This window comes from Varanus komodoensis, unplaced genomic scaffold, assembly GCF_004798865.1.
Source record: "Varanus komodoensis strain SLA01 unplaced genomic scaffold, ASM479886v1 scaffold2, whole genome shotgun sequence".
In the NCBI taxonomy this organism is placed as follows: domain Eukaryota; kingdom Metazoa; phylum Chordata; class Lepidosauria; order Squamata; family Varanidae; genus Varanus; species Varanus komodoensis.
The window spans coordinates 66,006,606-66,027,816 of NW_025335568.1; the positions used below are offsets into that span (position 1 = coordinate 66,006,606).

At 43.9% G+C, this 21,211-nt stretch overlaps 1 protein-coding gene across 2 annotated transcripts in view; it reads left to right on the forward strand.

Annotated features, from left to right (window-relative positions):
* Nucleotides 1-18,894, forward strand: part of EML6 (EMAP like 6) — a 152,796-nt gene extending 133,902 nt beyond the window's left edge. Inside the window, exons 30-41 of one of the 2 annotated variants that reach the window (XM_044428864.1) lie at nucleotides 629-727; nucleotides 2,125-2,298; nucleotides 3,365-3,573; nucleotides 5,099-5,256; nucleotides 5,910-6,024; nucleotides 7,807-7,995; nucleotides 8,219-8,391; nucleotides 9,358-9,520; nucleotides 10,208-10,311; nucleotides 12,859-13,012; nucleotides 13,197-13,297; nucleotides 16,699-18,894. In XM_044428864.1, the coding sequence (XP_044284799.1) occupies nucleotides 629-727; nucleotides 2,125-2,298; nucleotides 3,365-3,573; nucleotides 5,099-5,256; nucleotides 5,910-6,024; nucleotides 7,807-7,995; nucleotides 8,219-8,391; nucleotides 9,358-9,520; nucleotides 10,208-10,311; nucleotides 12,859-13,012; nucleotides 13,197-13,297; nucleotides 16,699-16,723 (1,664 nt within the window). In that variant the 3' untranslated portion in view covers nucleotides 16,724-18,894. Of the gene's footprint in view, nucleotides 1-628; nucleotides 728-2,124; nucleotides 2,299-3,364; nucleotides 3,574-5,098; nucleotides 5,594-5,909; nucleotides 6,025-7,806; nucleotides 7,996-8,218; nucleotides 8,392-9,357; nucleotides 9,521-10,207; nucleotides 10,312-12,858; nucleotides 13,013-13,196; nucleotides 13,298-16,698 lie in introns of those variants that run through there. The other variant, XM_044428863.1, reaches the window with a different exon arrangement.
* The last annotated feature ends 2,317 nt before the right edge of the window (nucleotides 18,895-21,211 follow it).

A 21,211-nucleotide genomic window follows, 5' to 3' on the forward strand; every position in this document is an offset into this window, starting at 1 on the left:
CTTTTTTAAGTATCCAAATTGGTGGCCATCACTACATTTCATGGAAGTGAATTCAATTGTTTAATTATGTGCTGCATGAAGAAGTACTTCCTTTTTTTATGAGTCCTGAATCTCCCTCCGATCAACTTCATGGGATGACCTCCTTCTAGTATTATGGCAGAGGGAGAAAATTACTTCCTTGTGTACTTTCTCTACATCTCTCCCTTCTTTGAGCATTTTTCATTGGACAGGCCTCTGTGACTTGCTCTCTCCAATGGGAGCAGGGGCCAAGAGGTCATCGGATCCAGGAGATCCTTCCCTCCCCAACCACTGACCCAGCCTGAACATATTAATTTCCTTCCATCTTGAGAGAAAGAACTGCTATGGAACTTTGCACAGTGGCTGGGAAGGAGTAAAGGTAGGAAGACCCACGGCTACGTCTCCTTCATGTTCAGAGCTGAGATGCTGTGTAGAGCCCACAGGATGCTCTCAAAACATGGTTTATAGTAAATTTCAGATCCTCCGTACAAGTGGTAGTGATTTTTTCCATATTCAGGTAAGTTGATTTCCTGAAATGTACTTACTTGAAAATGTATTGCTATCTCTTTTGATATTATCCTAAAATAATTCTTTGTTTGGAATTGCATAGGAAGTCAGACGTTCTACCTGGAACATACAGATGACATCCTCTGCCTAACTGTAAACCAGCACCCAAAGTATAAAAACATTGTGGCAACCAGCCAGATTGGTAGGTTCATAGTCACATCAAAATAAAAGCCTGTACTTGTTCTCAGTTTACATGTCAGAATACAAAACTGGACCGTGTTACTCTTGCCAAATTATCATTTCATCCACTCCATTCTAGCCTGCTATAAGTAGTCCATGTAGCACAGCAGGGTCTAGCTGATCTCTGTCTCACAGATGATAACTTGGGTTAGGCCTGTTACTTAGCACTGCTACTTAATTTGTACTTTTTATCATTACTATGCAATGATGGGTATTATTTCTGAAAATATTTTCATGCCAAGTGTGTACTGTGTCCTTCAGCTACCAACCTGATATTACCCAAGTGAAGATAACAGCAAAACAGGTTCTTAGCTCCTAGTAGAAGCTGATTGATATGCTTTCATTATTACTGTAGTTTCCACAATTTGCTGTCTTCTCACTAAACTGCCGCATTGTACTCCTTTGTATTCAGTCTCAGTAGTTTGACTAGAATACCTTAGAGATATTTGGTCTTTAGCTCAATCCTTTCTTTGAAAGAATATTTATTTAAGCTTGAGACTCTTAAAAACACTTGTGAAAACACACTTTAAGGTAGCATTTAGAATTAGGTTTCAATTAAGTGGGAATCAAAGTTGCCGAGGGTAGAGGCAGTGGGAGGAGAGAACCCATATTGTTAAGAATGGCTCCAACTCTGTTGAGCACAATGAAGAGGCAACCAATGTCACTGTTACTGGAATTCTTATTCCCAGAATATAGATCACAACATCAGGGCAATATTTATTTTTATAGGTGTCAAAGAAGTTTTATACTGGATATATAATTCAACAATATTCCTGCCTTTCTTTTGTTTTGTTGTTTATTATTTACTCCATACCCATGTTAATTTTTCTTTTTTTTAATTTGGTGCTTCCCTCTGGTGCTGATGTTGAGCACTTCAGCATTAGAAACACTGACTTATTTCAGCTATTGTTTTCCCTTGGTGCTTTCTCATTTGCCATTGCTCTCATCATGCAGGTGACATGACAGAATTTCCAGGTAAGGCTTCTTTCTCCCATAGTCAGTCATAGTCAGCAAAGTCATATTACAACCTCTCCATGTTCCTTTGTTGTATCTATGTCAATTGCGGATACAAGTTAAACATCAGCAAACTGATTTTTGTATGTCCTTGTGCATTTATCCATAAACATTTCATCTTTATTTTAGAATTTATTTCATGTCATAAAGTCCAATATTTTTTCCCAACCCTCCATATTTGTTCCATGAACTGTTACTGCAGTTCTGTGTAATTCTTTATCAGGGTGGGATGGAGATGTTCTGTATTTATCTGTTCAGCCTTATTCTAGATAAGATGCAGCTGTCTCTGAAGAGTCACAAATCTAATGCCTTCATAATCCCTCTCTCTGTGAAAACAACATCCAGGTACAACACCTTCTATCCACATATGGGATGCTATGACTAAGCAAACTTTGTCTATGCTGCGCTGCTTCCATTCCAAAGGGGTGAACTATGTCAACTTCAGTGCTACTGGCAAGCTTCTGGTGTCCGTAGGAGTTGATCCCGAACACACGATCACAGTGTGGAGGTGGCAGGAAGGTGAATTTGCAATTCTCATTCGTACCACTTGGAAGACCGCGTACTAAATATGAACTGTCATGGTAGAGCAGTCCCCCTCCACCACCTTTGTTTGCTTGTTTTAAAAAAAGTATGTGTTGATCTAGGTTTGTTCTGCTCCACTACAGCCTTTGGTCAAATAGGATTTGAAGTGTAGCACTTTTCACAAACATTCTTACCCCTTTATTTATTTGTTTATTTATTCTTGTATTAGTAAATGATGTTCAGTATCAACAGTGGTTTACACTGTCTTGTTGGCTTACAGTAGCAACACAGGAAAGCAACTGGAGTTATTTAGCATTAAAAACCTAAGCTCCTGAAAATAAGATCAATATACCAACAAGTCTCTCAAGAGCACAAAGAAATATTTTAGTAAAAATTTAAATGCCTCAAATAAAATCATTTATGAAAGAGGTTTGCAAAGGTTGAAAGGCCTCAGAAAATATAAAAGGCTTCTCTACAGAAGGTATTTACTGTGTGCTTGCGATCCCTCACTCATGGTGTTTACAGAGCCTTTACATGAAATTATCTGCCAGGGCCCTCCCCATGTTTTCCAGCCACATACCTGACTTTCCTCACTCTAAAAAAGCCAGGAATTTAATTTCAAATGGGAACAAATGTCTCCTGAATGGTCACAAATTTACTATACTACAGCTGTACCACAACATCAACTTGTGATTGTTTGATAGAATACAAAGAAAGGCAGAGGAATACAAACCCCAGGGAAAAGACACGCTTTCCCTTCTGCAGTGAGAATGGGGAAAAAAGCCTTGGTAAAGCAAGGGGTTAAATCCTTGTGTGGAGAAGGCCTTTTTGTGCCAAAGAGCTCTTGAGGTAGGCCCTGAGTAAGCTTTGAGGGAGCATCCACAGCGCCACCACTGAGGGCCGTTCTCCCAGTAGCCACCCACCACACCACACTTGGCAGGAGCACCCAAAGAACCGTCTCCAAAAATGATCTTCTGTACATGTGAGATAGCCAGTGAGGTAGGTATGTGTACATGGGACCAACTTGGGTAAAAGATGAAATGATCCTTTTTCATTTCCACAGGTGCTAAAATTGCATGCAGAGGAGGCCACCTAGAGAGGATCTTTGTGGTAGAGTTTCGCCCAGATTCGGATACCCAATTCGTATCTGTTGGAGTAAAACACATGAAATTCTGGACTCTGGCTGGGAGCGCTTTGCTTTATAAAAAGGGAGTCATTGGTTCATTGGAAGATGCCAAAATGCAAACCATGCTTTCTGTGGCCTTTGGAGCTGTGAGTTCTCTGGGGAGTTTTGTACAGGGTTTCCAGAGGGCAAAACAGTATGTGTTGAGTCCAGACTTAGAGTAGATCCATTGAAATCAGTGTGATTTAAGTTCCATTGATCAGTGAAGCTATTCTAGCTATGACTAAATCTGTTTCCAGCCCAATATTTTTTGAATGAATGAAGCTGCCATCCAAAAAATACCTACTAGGTACTTCAAGAGAAAAATACTGATTTCCAAGTAAACATGTACGATGAAATGACATAGTTTTAATGAATGGCTCTAGCCTCCAGTAATAAGCATAATAAGCATCCAATGGATCTCCTACCCTATAGATAAGGCTTTATAAGTAGGCAGTTCAGGATCTGGGCCTACTCTAAATTCAGTGTGAGTCCAGCTGAGGAAAAAACTTGTATGTTATGTGAAATGCCAAGATGCGGCCATCCCCTAGCATCATACCCATGCTGAGTTCTCCTAGAGAATATTTCACCATGTTCCATGTTACTGTGCTCCTGCCTGTAGCTGCCAATACTTAGAGCACAGAGTACTTTGCATTCTATGAATAGTTTGGCTCCAAAGCTGCCCTTTTGCATGTAGAAAGTGTCTCCTGCTGATGGGAGAACTCTTTTACTCCTTACACTGAAATGTTGTGTTAGAAAAACAAAACTAAGTCCAAAGATGTTCTTCCAGTTGGGTAAAGTCTTGCACAAGGATGAACACTGCCATATAACCCACTATTATAATGCTGCATAAACTTTTATACAGGTGTTTATCAACCAGTGCTATTGGCTAATTTCTTTCCATTCACAGTCCTTAAAATCCAGCCTGTGATTTATTATTCACCCTTGCCACAACTGCGGATGGTCCTGCTGTTTTTGCTGTAGTGTGGATAGCCCCGCTCCACAAAGAAGACCTTGTCAAATGCTAAGCAGACTAAGTAGAACTGTAAGGCCCAACATGGAGCAGCAAGAAGCATGACTGGGAGGAGGAGAAAAATGTGTTTGCTAATCTTTTATACAGATCAAGAGCATGAGAAAAAGATTAAGGGAGATACAAGAGTTGATTAGAGTAAGAACCAGAGGTGGGAAGACCTTAAATATGCAGTCTTTGCCCATGCACCACATGCAAACTTCAGGTGTTGTTTTTAATAGCCTCAAATTTGCATAAAAAAGAAAATAAGGAAATGAAGAAAATGCCACCAGAAAAAAAAACAACCCTCAAATGCCACACTTGAGGAAACATTCCACACTTTAATGTTCCATCTCTTTTTTAAATGTAGTATGTAAATGTACCTTGTTATGTGTAAGGCTGTACTTAACACTGTGGGAAGCCGTCACTGGTAGAGTGTACCAGTGTTAGTATGGAACCCAGCAATTTATGAGGGGCAGCTTGGTGGCAAAATACACTGGTCCAGAGAAGCTGACCACCTCTGTTCTCCAAGAGTGGCCTTGTAAAATGTGGCCAATTATATCAACAGGTAATAATGCCCTGTAATAAGTGGGATTTACCAGTCAAATCATTGCTATTTCTTTCAGAATAATCTTACTTTCACTGGTGCCATCAATGGAGACGTTTATGTCTGGAAGGATCACTTTCTAATTAGACTGGTGGCAAAAGCTCACACTGGTCCAGTCTTTACAATGTACACAACTCTTCGTGACGGACTCATTGTCACTGGAGGGAAGGAGAGACCGTAAGATACTGTGACTTGTTTTTGTCTTCACTTGTCTGCGAAACCATCCTACTTTGGTGACAAAGCTAAATCTCTGTAAGCTGCATGAGGAGTTACGACAGGTTGGATGGCAGGGAAGGGGAACCAGATGTGCATTTTGCACAGCCACAAACAGTCCATGAATGACACTATAGTATTTTGTTCCTTTGGACAAGAGAGAGAGAAACACACCAGTGTGTTTGTAATCCTAAATTCTAATTCAGATTCAATTCTTCAAGGACTATTTCTTATGCAGCCAAAATAGCATAATGGTAAGATAGCAACAGACTTGGGAGAACCCTGAGGTTTGCAGAAGCATATCACTTTTTTAGAAGAGAAGTAACCCAGTTAGAACTGAACATGTTCCATGATGAGCACAAAACGTTGACTGCCTCTTGAGTGGGAAAATCTGGAAAATCAGGTGCAACATTTCTATTATAGAACATCTGGCTTTGTCCATCTTCTGAAAATATGTAGTATATAAGCAAGTGCCTTCTTATTTGCAACTTTTGAGATATGCAGATGTCTTGTGGGCATCACAGCAAAGATGTGGCCAGCCTGTAGTGGGATCCTGTGGGGTTCGCAGAGTGCAATTCTGGGTCTCAAATTACATCTTGCTTGTTCTTTCTTTCTAGCACAAAAGAAGGTGGTGCTGTGAAACTGTGGGATCAGGAGATGAAGCGCTGCCGAGCATTTCAGCTTGAGACAGGGCAGATTGTGGAGTGTGTGCGTTCAGTGTGCCGGGGGAAAGTACGTGAGATGCAGATTGCATTGCGGTTCACTGTCCTTGACAGTCTAATGAGGTGTCCATCATGGAAAGGGAATCCCATTGGAGCTACTCAGTTATCATGGATGGGACCAGACAGATGTTTCAGGCAGATATTGTGAATGCCAGTCATGTCCTTGGCATGTCTCTAGAATAATTTGGCAGTGGGAAGGGGTCATCCATGCAGTCTCTCACAGATTTGCCACATGATTATTTCAGGACCCTGCAGAAGAAGGTAGGACATGTTCCAACGGAGCCAAGCTCAGGGAACCAAGATTCAGGGTGGATGTCAGGAAGTACTTCCTGACAGTCAGGACCCCAAGGGTATGGAATGGGCTTCCACAGGCGGTGGTTGAGGCCCCATCGGTGAGAGTGTTCAAGGACAGGCTGGACATGCACATGGTGGGCATGTTGTGAGTGGAGCCAGCTGGAGCCAGGGGTCAGACTAGATGGCCTCTGACTCGCTCAGTTTCTATGTTTCTAATTTGATGTGATACTCGTGCCGCAAGTGTGGGAACTGGATGATTCAGAAAGGAAAACATACAACCATTCACCATGGCCGTGGCCACTTGTAAACTCACCAGAAGGCCAGTGCAGCTTCACTGTGAGTGAACATCTGCGATATACAGCCATAGCATGAGACAAGTACTACTCCTGTGCTCTCTGCGTGGGAGGGGTGGTCACGTGCTTGTCACATCATGGTTCATGGGCACATGTATCCTGTCAAAGCTGCTCACAGAGAACCGCTCATTACAGTGAGGTTCTGTTCTTCATTTATTTATTTATTTATTTATTAAAACATTTTTATGCCGCCCCATTCGCCAAAGCCTCCTTCATTGCTCCTTTTATTGCCACTCACGTGGAAACAACAGCCCATATGACTGTATCCCACATCAGCACCCTCCCTTTTCAGGCAAATACAGTGTGCCTGCTGGCCATTGAAATCAATGACTTGTAAATGCATTATTAAGTACTAAATGGAATATTAAATGGAAACTTAGTTGTGCCTTACTCTGGATTGTGTCCATTGCTCTAGATAGAAGAGAAAGCAGTGCAACATTTACAAAGCCATCTTCTTTTATCAGGAATGGGCAGCATGCAGCTCAAGGCCTTTACTGCATCCCCTTGAGGTGACATGGACACCCCACACGCTCACACTGCTGCCCAGTCCTCACCAGAGGATACTCGCATCCTACAGACCCCTTGCCACCACTTCTAGTGGCAAGGAAAGAGCAGGTTGTTTCAGAAGCGAATGTAGGTGTGGCTTCTACCCCAGATGGTATGACAGGTGTCTCCTGGGGCATTTACACTCCTTCCTTATTACCCTACATTAATCCAGACATGTTATGGCCTGGGGTGTGGTTACATCACAAACTCAGACTAGTTTTCATAGCTATTCTTTTGTCTGGGGAACCACTCAGAACCATAGTTTTCAGAACCATAGTTCTGAGAGAAAGATTCAGCATTCTCTTCAGGAGAAACCTCAGAATAAAACCAATATAATCATATTGTATAAATTTGCTTATTGGTATGTGGTAGCAACATGGTGTTTTTATTTCATTTTACATTTTGAAATAGATTTTTGATATTTGTAAAAGGGAGTATTTGTTTTGTTAACTGAAAATTCAAATCAACAAACAAATTTGTACATTTCTAATTCTAAACAGTATCAACAAATCCAAGATTACAGGATAAATATAGAATAGTGCTACACTGATCTTCTGTGCTTTTTTCCTTGGGTCCATATGATTTTGACATATCAACAGGGAAAAATATTAGTGGGGACCAAAGATGGGGAAATCCTCGAAGTTGGAGAAAAAAATGGTGCTTCCAACCTGCTGATCGACAGCCACATGGAAGGAGAGATTTGGGGCTTGGCTACTCATCCTTCCAAAGACATCTTTATCTCAGCTAGTAATGATGGAACTGCAAGAATCTGGGACCTTTGTGACAAAGTAAGAGATGTTTACAGAAACATGCATGCCTTCAGTATGCTAGAATTACTGGGTGCTGCTAGCAGAATTTATTTCAGCACTTTTACATGAATGTAAGTGTGCACAGGATAGCCACCACGATTTCCTAACCTAACCTTAGTTGTTTTCTGCAACTGCTATGACAATGACCTATTTCAACTAATATAAGTCACTGTAACAATGTGTCATTATTTCTGTTGTGCAGAAACTTCTGAATAAAGTGAATCTGGGTCATGCTGCCAGGTGTGCTGCATACAGTCCAGATGGTGAGATGGTTGCCATTGGCATGAAGAATGGAGAATTCATCATTTTGCTTGTGAACAGCCTTAAAGTTTGGGGCAAAAAAAGAGACAGGAAATCTGCTATCCAGGACATCAGGTACCTTGACCGGGACAGAAGAATAGAAGGCAGTGTTGAGAGTGTGTTCAGTGTGCCGAGGAAAAGAATTTCAGTCTTCTCCTGCACTACCTGATATCTTGCCATTTGAGTCACCTTTGGAGATTCCAGCTTAATAGGTGAACCACTTAAAAACACTGTACCTGAGATGTCAGTTCAGACTAAAAATGTTCCAGCACCAACATATCATAATGCCAATAAAACAGTAGCCGCATGGCCATTCCCACTTGCCAATAGCAGATGGCAACAGGTACAGTTGACAGGAAGTCGACCTGGCTCAGCTCTGTGCAGACCAGGAGGGGAAGCACATAAAGCAATGCTATTTTGGAGTCCCAAGGACACCAACAAGAAAGCCCCGGTGTTTGCCACCTGTGTCCTGACTCAGAGTCAGGGCCCTGAAAGATTACATCAGCAAGAGCCTTTGCAGTCAAAACCCCTCCCGAGGAAAGTTTAATTAGAAAAAATCTTCACACGACTCAGCAACCTTGCCTTGAGAGTGGAAAGTTGCACTGCTACACTGGATGTGATGGGGGAAAGTGCAACTGTCAGATGATAATTAAAAGCCCTATCTCGTCATTCTTTTGAACAATCTGAAAGCCAGAAGTATCCTGAAAGAGCAGAGTTACAAAGCACTTTGGTTCAGGTTAAATACATTCAAGTTGTGTGTCACAGATATTTTAAGATGTTCCCCCTGACCTTGCAGAAATGAAAATCCTGCATTGATTGGAACACACTTCTAGTATTAAAGTGACTTTCTAAACCTCATTAGAGCCATTTATAAATGATCCATACAGGAATGAAAAGCATTGTTATTATTATAAAAACCTGATAGCATCAAGAAGTCTACATGAAACGTCCTGCACTGGGTGTATCATCCATGGTTGGGGAAGCTTGGCCGCCAAGCAGCAACTTAACAAGCCACTGTTCTCCTTCATGCTTAATCCCTAGAATCAGCCCTGACAACCGATTTTTGGCAGTGGGTTCACAGGAACATACTGTTGATTTTTATGACCTCACCCAAGGCACGACTTTGAACCGGATTGGCTACTGTAAGGACATTCCGAGCTTTGTCATTCAGATGGATTTTTCAGCAGACAGCAAATACATTCAGGTGGGTTTTTCATGGTTTCTTCCTCCTTTCTTTCTTTTTTTAAATGTCTTTTACAGACATCCTGATATGGAAGACCCCAAATAAGATCCCAGGTAAAATCCAAAGGTCACTGATCATTTTGGACACACACACAGATGACAGAGGAGAGAGAAAGAACACGTAATAAACATAGCTAATCTTAACTTTCATAGATAGAAATTCTTCTGTTACAATGTTTGGGAAACAGATACTTCCACAATAGGGAGAAAAGCATCATGGACAAGAAGGGCGATGTTGGATGGAGCCCAAATTTTTAGATACTTTCAGAGAGATTTTTAGATTTATTTAAAATGGCCCTTTGCAATTAGGTTTATTGTATTGCTTTTACTGTTGTAATTGTTATAAGGATCTAATTATGAACATCTATTTTTAATACTGCTCTTTTGTAAACTGTTCTGGGAACCATGTGTGGCTGTTGAACGGTATATAAAAGCAATAATTTGTCACTGAAAGAGACCTTGCATTTGCTAACATGGAAAAAGTGTTCAGTATATAAATTGAGGCTGTTAATTCAATAGGATTACATTTTATGGCATCGATGCAAAAAGAGCCACAAAACCTATGAAATTGCTAAGATGGTTTTGGGGGATGGCAGCCAAATACTTCAAGGCCATCCATGTAATGATCATGCAGTTTTTCCTTCCTCAGGTTTCAACTGGTGCCTATAAACGGCAAGTCCATGAGGTGCCACTAGGAAAGCAAGTGACAGACATGGCACTCATAGGAAAGATCACCTGGGCCACTTGGACAAGGTGAGGCAGCAAAAATACATGACTAAAAAGAGCACTGGACTGCTTCATGATATTGATGCAAGCGAGGCAGGGCCCAGGGCCACAATCATGGACCACGGATGAGGGATGCATCCATGCACAGTGGAAGCACTGTGATTACAAGCCCCCCTCTCCCCCCTGCTCACATCAGATCATCACATCAAGTTGCTGCAGATGTTCTTGGGATTCATCCTGTATAGTCCTTGCACATCTTGTTAGAGACATTTCAGTATGCTGTTGCTACATGCCATCAAGTTCTCTCCAATTTAATGGTGAGCCTGTGAATTAATGTGCTCCAAAGTGTCTGGTTCATGACAGCCCTGCTCAGCTCTTGCAAACGCAAGGCTGTGGCTTCCTTTATGGAACTGATCCATCTCAACGTAGTTCTTCCTTTTTCCAGTTCTGCCTTCAACTTTCCCTAGCATTATTCTCCTCTGCAGTGAGTCTTGCCTTCTCGTGATGTGTCCAAAATACAGAAGCCTCGATTTCAACATTTTTGCTTCCAAGGAAAGTTCACCCAGGGTGCAGGACACAGAACACTTGACTCAAGTTGCAGGAAACCAACTTCAAGCTGGATATCGGGTCAAATTTCCTGACTGCTAGAGCAGTACAACAATGGAACCAGCTACCTAGGAAGCTTGTGGGCTCTCCCACATTAGAGGCATTCAGAATGCAACTGGGCAGTCATCTGATGACAGGGATGGTGAAACTTAGGGTCCTGCACTAGTGAGGGATTGGTCCCAATGGCCTTCTTGGCTCCTTCCAACTCTATTACTCTGTAATTCTATGCTCTAAGACTCACTTGTTCATATTCACAAAACTCTCCTCCAGCACCATGTTTTGAACATATTGGAATGGAGGTGGGAGTGGGGGCTTCTCAGTTTTCTTCACTGTCCAGCTTTCATAGTGATTGGGAATACAAGAGCCTGTTTGATCTTGGCCTTGGTCTCCAGTGAAGAGACCTTACACTCAAGACCCCTTTCTAGTACCTTCACTGCTGCTCTCGCGAGTCTCAGACTTCTACTTTCTTGGCTGCAATCTCCCTTTGAATGGTTGATTGAGCCAAGGTATGCACAATCTTTTCCAATTTCGATTTCTTTGCTGTTGATATCAAAGTTACGTATGGTCATGATTTTTGGTTTCTTAATGATCAGCTGCAATCCTGGTCTTACACTGTTTGTCACTGGGAGTCCATGTATACTGTCATCCAATCAGTTGCCTGAAGTATGTATTTACAAGACTCCCAGGCCAAATTCTCCCACACCATGCAATGCTGCTTTGTTTCCTGCTTTTGCGTTTCATTCATCTATGATGATCAGCATGACTTGTTTTGGTGTCAATTTCTTCTTGGATGCCTCCTCCTTGTGACAGTCTTTGTGGTACTTAGAGAGATCATGTCCCCCCTCAGCCTTCTCTTCTCAAGGCTGAACATGCCCGGTTTTCTCAGTCTCTCCTCATAGGGAAGTTTTTCCAAACCCTGGGTCATTTTTGTTGCCCTCCTTTCTAATTTTTCTACATCTTTTTTTTGGTGCCCAGAACTGGACACAGTGTTCCAGATGAGGTCTGACTAGTGAGGAGTGTAGAGGAGCTATTACTTCTTGATATGTAGAAGCAGTACTTCTATTAATGCATCCCAAAGTAGCATTTGCCATTTTTGCGGCAGCATCATATTGTTGGCTCATATTTAGTCTGTTGCCCGCAATTACTCTGAGGTCTTTTTCTTTTTCAGTTCTGTTGAGTTACTTATTCCCCATTGTTTATTGATGCATTTGGTTTCTTTTTACTAGGTGGAGGACTTGGCATTTGTCCTTATTGAATCTCATTCTATTGCTTTCAGCCTAGCGTTCAAGTTTATCAAGATAACCCTGGATCTTCATTCTGTCTTTTCGGGTGTTTGCTATCGCACCCAGATTTATATCATTTGCAAAATTGATTATCCTTCCTTGTACTTCCTCATCTAAATCATTAGTAATGATGTTGAGTCCCTTCCTACCTGGAAATCTCATCATCTAGCACCATCTTTAGCTTCATTTTGGTTGCTTCATTATAAGAAATATAATAAGAAATATTCAGAGGTGGTTCACCACTGCCTTCTTTTGTGCAGTAGTAACCAGAGTGAGCTCGAGCATTACTGCTCTTGTCTGTGAAAGATCTCCCACCAGTTTTACCACTGCTGCCCTACACCTGTCCTTCAGGAGTTGCCCTTCCGTTATCACCATTTGAGATATGGGCTCTCTTCTGCTGAGGGGACCTTTACTCCATAAGAGGGTGGATGCATCTTAGTCTACTCACAACCTTGACCATAATGCCCTGGGTGAGAGCCCAGCATCCATTCTGCCACCAGCCCAGTGAGAAAGCCTAGCATGCTGGTGCCACTGTTGCTCTGACACTCTCAAACCCTTTCACCACATTAAGGTGTGCATCAGAGGGGGACTTCTGGGGATATCGTTTTAATGAATAATTCCTTGCTTTAAAGGCACTTCGATGACACGTCTTTCTTTTTCCTTCTCTCTCTCCCCTTTGGCGCAGCATCCTTGGTGATGAAGTCATCGGCATTTGGCCCCGAAATGCAGATAAAGCAGATGTCAACTGTGCCTGTGTGACCCATGCTGGCTTAAACATTGTGTCTGGAGATGACTTTGGACTAGTCAAACTCTTTGACTTCCCATGCACTGAAAAATTTGTAAGTGGGATTTTTAGCTTTTGGGGGTGGGGGCTGTGTAAAAAAATGTGTTGAGCTTCTCAGAAGTGCCCCAGTGTCCATGATCGGTCTGGTTGGTGTCTGTTGCATTTTACTGACGTGGCATTACTGTGGCGTTGGATGGAGCAAAGCTTAGGGTGCAAACTCTCTTGTTCTGTCCCGGCAGGCCAAACACAAGCGTTACTTTGGCCATTCGGCACATGTCACCAACATACGCTTCTCCCACGATGACAAGTACGTTATCAGCACAGGAGGGGACGATTGCAGGTAACCTTGTGTGTTGTGTGGTCATGGAGCTGCTTGGGTGCTGTAGTTAGAGCTAGGTTTGGGCAGAGGAAGCCAAGTTTAGATTCCCAGGCATCTTGCTAAATGGCTGTGGCCAAGTCGCTGTCTTTCTGCCTGTCCTAATTTGTGAGGCTACTGTGAGACAAAAATGTTGCTTGGAGCTCCTTCGCATGAGAAGGAGGAAGCACAATAAGCATGCAGTGAATTGATAATTCAGCACTAGCAGCTGAATCATACAAGCTGCCATAGGAAACGATGGGGGAAATATATGCAGGTACACCTGGTTCTTTGCTGGAGGAAATGCCTGCCCCCAGGAGCAGCAACGCCAGAAACATGTGCCTGGGGACAGGGGCCATCACCCCGGGGGCTCTGCCTTGAGTCCTGACTTTGGTGTGTATGAGCAACAGAGTCTTTTTGAGGATGGCTCCCTTCCAGAGGCCTTCTCTTACCAGAGGGGCTTGTGTGGCTTCTTCTCTTCCCCACATTGAAGGCACGTGAACTCCTCTTTTGTTCAGAGAGTCTTTTGAGGACTGGCATGCCAAAAGCAACCAGCCAGGAGTTACTGTCACACCATTCTATCATCTGCTTGGTCATAATTGGTTCAATACACCTTTGCAATAATAAGTTTTTAGCCACACTAGAAGGTTGACATCAGGCTAAAATATAGCATGTGATATGCATTATTATACTGTGTCTTAATATAGGAACTTATTATGCTTCACGATACTCTCTTAAGGTACTTTGCACAAGCTTGTGGACAAATTATTCCTTAACCAGGACTTGAACTCTCACATTTGGATTTTTTTTTTAAAAAATCACAGCAAGTTCTGAGCCCTTCAGTCAAGGAGAAAATTGCGAAGCACAAGAGGATAACAGAATTAAAAAAAAAAAAACCATACACAAGTACACTACACCCTGTGGAGTGGGCACCAGGCTGGGGAAGTCTCTCTGGCAAATGGGCACGAGAAAGCAGGAGGTCAGTTTGACCTCCCCCCAGTCACTGGTGCTTGCAAGAAAGGCACGTGGGTGGGCGCCAGGTTGGGGATACCTCTTTCAGAAGTGGAGCAAGAAAGGGGAAATCAGTGGAGTGGTGCTTTCCCCAACCTGGTGTGGCTACCCAGTAGCCTCTCGCCCTCCCAGCCACACCCATGAAGGGCTTTCCTCAGGCACACGGGCAGGGGCAGCAGGGGAAACAGCTGTGTGCCGCTGCGCCTTCCTGCAGCATGGCCAGCTGGTTTCTCGCTCTGTTTTGTCTGGGGGTGGATCAGCCACCCCCTCCCCACTCCAGCAGCCCCTCTGACTGATCGACTCCCTTGTTGGCGTGAGCCCTGTTTGCGCAGCAGAGGCTGCTGGACAGCCATGGCCAGCCGAACTTGGCTCACAACCACATCTGTCAACAAGAGGAGCCCCCTCCTGCCCTGTGGTGCCTCCTAGGAGAAAACCTGAAGGGCTGCTAGAGCAGGAAAGAGAGGGAGGGTTACTACCTGGGCCTGATGCACTGCCGTAGGAGCACTGCCGTAAAAATTGGTGGCTCGTGGGAACCACCAGGGTTGCCAGTCCTAACGTGCGAGCCGAGCCACCTACTTGACCACCAGCAGACATCGCTGGACACCACAGCCAGTACATCCTCCTCACGCTGCATGCAACTCATGCGCACACATGGAGAAGTAAGTCCTGGGCCTGCTGTGGGTGATTCTGTCCCATCATCCTGTCATTGGCGCAGCACCGTCAGGGCAACAGCTTCTCACACAAGACGGAGGTATCCGCAGGCCTGGAGGACCCCCAGGATTTGCAAAGATACCAAAAAAAAATCTTGCAGGGAAAAACTTGAGGAGGAACTCAAATCAGCTTAGTGAGCATGCAGTGTTGAAAGCAGAAGTGGGCATCACCTTGAACAAGAGCACTTCACACTGCAACCTTTTGTTGCAGGTCCTGCTTATGGCAAGTAAAACAAACCCCAGTTCACACAGAAAAGCAGGACATCAGGAAGAAGGCTCGGCTGGCCCCGTGCCGTGTCAGTTTTCTACTTGCAGCGATGTTGCTGTGTGTGACTTGTTTAATCGCATCCCTTCTGCAACCTGAAAGGTTGAAAGTCCCTAGCAAGCCTGGGGGGGGGGGGGGCAGGATGAAGTCTCTGAGGTACAAACATTCAGCTCGTTCCCCAGAAGCAGCCTCCCAGCCTTCACACCAGCCAAACTGTCGAGCAATAGCCAGGAGCCTGGGACACAATTGTGGTGCAGTGTACAGCTTGATTTACGTTTTGCTCGCATGTTGCCAGAGTAGCTCGAGGGGTCAACCTTCAGTCTGGCAGAGCCTTCAGATGGAGGCCTGGGAGATGCCTCTGAGATGCTGCTTCCTTGACAAGGACCTTGTTCCAGATAATAGTGGTGTTCCCTCTTCAACGGGGAGAGCCCCTCAGCCAAGAATGCTTATATCTGAAGTCATGTTGCAATGATACTGCCTTCTCTTGACAAGGGTTTCCTTTGATGTTTGCCCATTGCCTAAGCATTGCAGAACGAAATTGGTCAGTGAAAAGATAAATAGCCAGCTTAATATAAATGGCATTTTTCACTCTCCCACTAGTACCTTCTTGTCCTAGCTTAAAGAGAAGGCCAGGAATAAATGAACAGGTCTTAGAGTCACAGGGAATATTGGAGTAGCTTGAGGTGTAAGCCTTAACCTAGGGATGGAGAACATGCAGCCCACAGAGCTTCCCCTACTATGGGAGAGGAACTTGTTTGCTGAATTAGATTTTTAACCCACCCACCAGAATGACTCTCCGGGCAGCTACAAAGGAATGCCTTTGTAATCTACAGTCTGTGATCGGAGTCCTTTTCTCAGGGCAGCAAGAGGGTGGAATTCCATGCCTCTCTGCACAGAGAAAGGGGAAATGAGTGAGGTGGGTGACACTGTCGGAGAAGAGGGCTCTGTGTGGGGTTGTGTGCCCTTGGATGTCATCCAGCCTGTCAGCCAGCTCTGGGGAGGAAATTCCCACTCTGGTTAGGTTTCGCCCCCTGCCTGAAACCCCTTCACCTTTTCCCCAGTCCTACGTTTGTGATTCCTGTACAGCTCACAGCCCAACCTGACTGGAAGTAACCCTTGAGTGGTTTGAGTCATTAAACAGTGCAAAATCTAGGACAGAATAGTACATGTTTGCTTCACAGAGTCTTAATCAGATTGTAATTTGTGTTTAGTTAAACAAATGCTGTCTATAAGAGAAAGCATAAGGTAGTGGCATACTTTTAAGACTTGGGATGCATTGCTGGAGATCTTTTTCTCTGCTAGAAAAATGTGGTGGGTGTAGATATCAAAGGGAGGGTCCATTCGACTTTTGCATCACTGTTTTTACCCACATCCAGTTATGACCTTTTCTTCCTTCACAGTGTGTTTGTTTGGCGATGTCTTTGAAGATGAGTTCTCTCAAGTGTTGCCCTTGCTCACCACCATGTGAGTGCCAAACACTGGACTTTCAGAAATGCCTCCAAGACCTCAGCAGCTGTGTTACAAACACTGCATTGATTTACTCGTTTGTGAAAGCTCCATGCAGTTGGCAGCTGTTGGAAAAGCAAAAAGTCAGTGATTAGCTTAAACAATGTTTGGTTCAGTTTGCATGAAGCCTTTCTTCTAAATTAAGTAGTAGCCTATTGTGGAAATGAAAGCCAAACCACTTTAACTTTGAGAATGATGAAAATAATGTATGTTTCATATGACTTACTCAAGTACATAAAAACTTTAAAATTAGCCATTTCAAAGCGTTATTGGCAAGTGATCCATCAGAGTATGGAAAGCTTAGGGCCTTGATTGGCTTTCTAATATAAGTTATCATTTCCTTCAATATTTAGAGTTTTAAAATGATTCCATTTTGCCAATTTTCTGAGAAGTGCCTTGTGAAAGCTTTTCCAAGCAGTGCAGGATTTAACATGGTCTCTTGCCCATGTCTGCTTTCCGCTAACGGTGCTACAACTGAGGAGGGCTGACAAAATCATTTCCCCCTCTTGATGTATACATTCACTCATTCCCTTTTGTTTGTCTGGATCATTTAACTGAATTCTCTCTGCTTTTTTTACCATCAAAAGAAGCAGGCCAGGTGGGAGGGGCAGATTGAGAAACCATTACCTGTCAGCTTGGGGCTATTCCGTAACACGGGAAAGGATGGCTCCAAGAGGAGGTAGGATGGAAGGTGAAGAACCTGCACATGTATTATTCTCACCATCTTTCCTGCCTCTCCCATTTGCAAAACATTCTCCTTCTGCATTTCCTCACTGGGGCCAGTTCAGCAGTGACAACATGCCCTGAACTTCTTCAAGGAAAAAGCAGCCTTCCTCTAGCTTAACTTCAGGAGCTGTTTCAGAAACATTTGCTTCCCTTTCTGAGTTTAGCAGCAGAAAACCTGGCAGCCATTCAAAGCTCTTTGGTGGCAGGGGACCTCAAAACTGTGGAAACGTGTTCATTATCAAAGAGAACCTAATAGGAGTAGTGCCGAAACAGCTTGTCAGTGGCTACCAGCCGTGGTGACTGTGCATCACCTCCACTGTCAGAGGCAGGGTGCCTGTTCATGCCAGTTGCCTGGAGAAAGTGGCTAGGAGAGTGCTGTTGGGCGCCTGTCCTGCTTGTGGCATCCCATAAGCATCCAGGTGGCCATTGTGGAACAGAATGCTGAATGAGATAGGTCTTGCTTTGATCCCGCAGGACTTTTCTTGTGTTGTAGATGGGCCTAGGTCCAGTTCTTGTGGCTCTAGACACCTTAGAAAACACCTGTTTCCCATGTGCCACGGCACTGGAGGGCCTCTGTTGAAGACTGGCTGAGAGCCAAATTGACCTCACGGGTTAGATGACCAGAGAAGGGGAGCCTGGCCACTTCAGAAGCAAGAATTACCAGCAGCTGCCACCACATCCTTCACTGCAAGCAATACTCTGCAACAGATAGCTCCCCACATAAGCGTGATGGGGAGCAGGGTTCAAAGTGCAAATGATATATTTGTTCCAGGAATAGCTTTACCTGCTGAAGAACACAAGGGTAAGCAGCTCAGTCTGGGTCCAGGCAAAAGACTTCCCCAGAATCAAGAGAGGAGGCTTCCCCAGAATCAACAGAAAAGGAAATCAGTGTAGAACTGTGCAAAAGAGCTTCAGTGAACTCGAGGGACCACCATTTGTTGAGGGCGATTTAATCAGTGGAATATATTGATGCCTTACACGCCTCTAGAATTTCAGACACACGTCCCTATGCAGTCTTACTCCCATATTATTCGTAAGGGTGGTTTTCTGTATTAGGTAATGTAACCATATCAAGCTGGTAATGTCAGGTGGTCACCTTGTATGCCTATGTTGTAATGTTGGCCTTTCATATTGATTGTATCTTGACTTGTATCTTAAACAGAATGATTTGCTATATAGTGGAATTGTGCAAAAATATTTAAGAGCAATAGTGTGTGTGTGCGAGGAAGAGATTTGTATTTGTATGGTTTGATTTTAGGTACATTATATTGAGACCTGATGTTGTATTATAATGTAAATTAAAGTGATACTGCATGAGTTTATTTTTCAAATGATTCAGTAAAAGATTTATGATTTGAAAGCAACCAGGTGTCAGACTGTTATTGTGAACAAACAGCAATGCTTGAAGAAACAAGCAGCCTGTATTGTTGTGCCTCCTTGCAGTATTTATTTATCTATTAACAGCATTCGACCCCATCCTTTACCGAGATCTCAGTACTGATCCCATTTAGCAAAGTTTCCATGTGTCAGAAACTGCCAACAGAGGAAGAAATAAAAAGGCAATGCTTTGTTCATTCCTTTTACCTAAAGTTAAGGTTTAAAATAAATGTAATAGTGGCCCGTCCTACATTTGTTATTTTCTTTGGACACACTGGGTCAAGGTGTGCATCATGCAAAGCCATCCTGAGAATAAGGCACGATGGGCGGGTTACTCCCTGAAAGGCCTACCATGGTGCACCCGTCAGCCAGCTTCTCTGAGGCGGGTCTTGACCTGCTTCCAGCTCACGCTTCACACCCATCCCTGGCACACATCCAGAGGCTTCACAAGAAGATTCCTGCCCTGCAATCTTTTGTTCCCTCACTAGTTGGGCAGCCTTTTTACTCTTGATCCAGGAACAAGTCTACTTTCCTGGGCATCACAGACTTCCGTGGCTCTAGAAGGAACTGGCGCATCCTCACCATCGCCTTGTCTGTAGTGAAACACCTGCCTACTGAGACAATGTTGGAAACCATAGACTGGACAGTTCCCTAAAAAGCTCATATAGGCATCTGTTGCTGCTTCAGTGGCAATGATCAGGTGCCTCTAAAGTTGTAGCTTTTATGCTGGTTTCAGCAATGCGCTGCTCTTTGTGTACTGGTGAACAGCAACTCTTCCTCTCCTCCCCACTGCCCCCATCATGCAGCTAGAACTGGTTGCCTTTCGGGCTGCTCAGCCTGCTCTTTTCCTTGTTTAGCCATTACTTTGGGGGTGCCCCTCCCCACAATCTCCCAGTAAGCCATTAAAGGGCGATTTCTTAGGCACTGTAAGAACATGTCTGAGTCTAATGGGGCAACTCTCCTGCCTTCTTCACCTGAGACAGTTGTCAGACTGGCCACCTACATCTTCTGGACATTCGCCGATTCAAGCATTGCTGATCAGCACTATGACTCATCTGCTGCTGTTTTTCTTCCAAAGACAAGTACATGAGCAATGCAAATGGGAGGAACCTACTCTTTTGAAGACCAGAATCCATACATTCTGCAGGAAAGCCAAGGTTTGACTGCATTTCTCTTGGAAAAGTGCTCCAGATCATGTCATAAATGGTGCTGCTCACATCCTTTCTTTTAGGTGGACCATCTCCAAGTCCATGTTGCATATTAAAGAGCCAGGTTCACAGAATCATAAAATGATAGTGTTGAAAATATATTGGGCTGGTTATACATAACTGGTAAACTTGTTCCAGAAGCAGAGAGGGCAGCTTGGGCAGTGGTCATTGCGGCCAACTCGCATCCTAGCCAGCACCGGGCTGCTTGCGTACTGAGGAGACTTTGCTTGACTGGGACAATGGGTGACCTGCTGACTAATGTGTGATGCCCAAGTCTGTGAAGTGCAGGGAAGGGCCAGAAGCACATCAGCATTTCCACAATTTGTTTTTGGGGTGTCAGTTCCCTAGTTTGGCACAGACCAGGACTGTGGGGTGGGTGCAGCTTTGGCATGGAAGGAGCTTTCAACTAGCCCCACCAGGCGTTAACCCAAAAAATCTGACCGGGCTGGATAGTTGCCCCCCCCCCCCCCCGGCAAACTTTGACCCTACATCCAGAGTTCCCTTTGACCCATAACTCACTGATTGCAAGTGGTCCCTTTTTGTTTCAAAAGAGGTTAGAAATCTGGGTCCTTCTTGCCACCCACCTTGACAAAGATACTGTAAATCAGTTAAACATGGGTTGCCAACTAAGCAGGGATGGGCTCAGGATCTAGTAAGCAGCCAGTTTCCCCTCTGCAGTGTGTTGGAAATTTTTGGGAACTAGGCGGTGGCGGAGATATCACCAAGAGAAAGCTTTGCTTCCTCTGTGAAACCCAATGGCCCTATTACCAGCTGGGTAGTGAAGAAAAGTGGCCAATACAAGGGAGCATAATTATGTCATTCTACAGTTTTTTTTTTTTTTTTGGTTTGTGTGAGACTTTGGAGCATGACTGTGCAACCCAATGGCCCTATTACCAGCTGGGTAGTGAAGAAAAGTGGCCAATACAAGGGAGCATAATTATGTCATTCTACAGTTTTTTTTTTTTTTTGGTATGTGTGAGACTTTGGAGCATGACTATGCCTCTCTGACTGTATCGAAGGCCAGATCTGTAGAAGTGTGGGTTGACTGGATGTACGTTGGTGAAGGATAAGTAGCTTTTACAAGCAGGGGAGGACT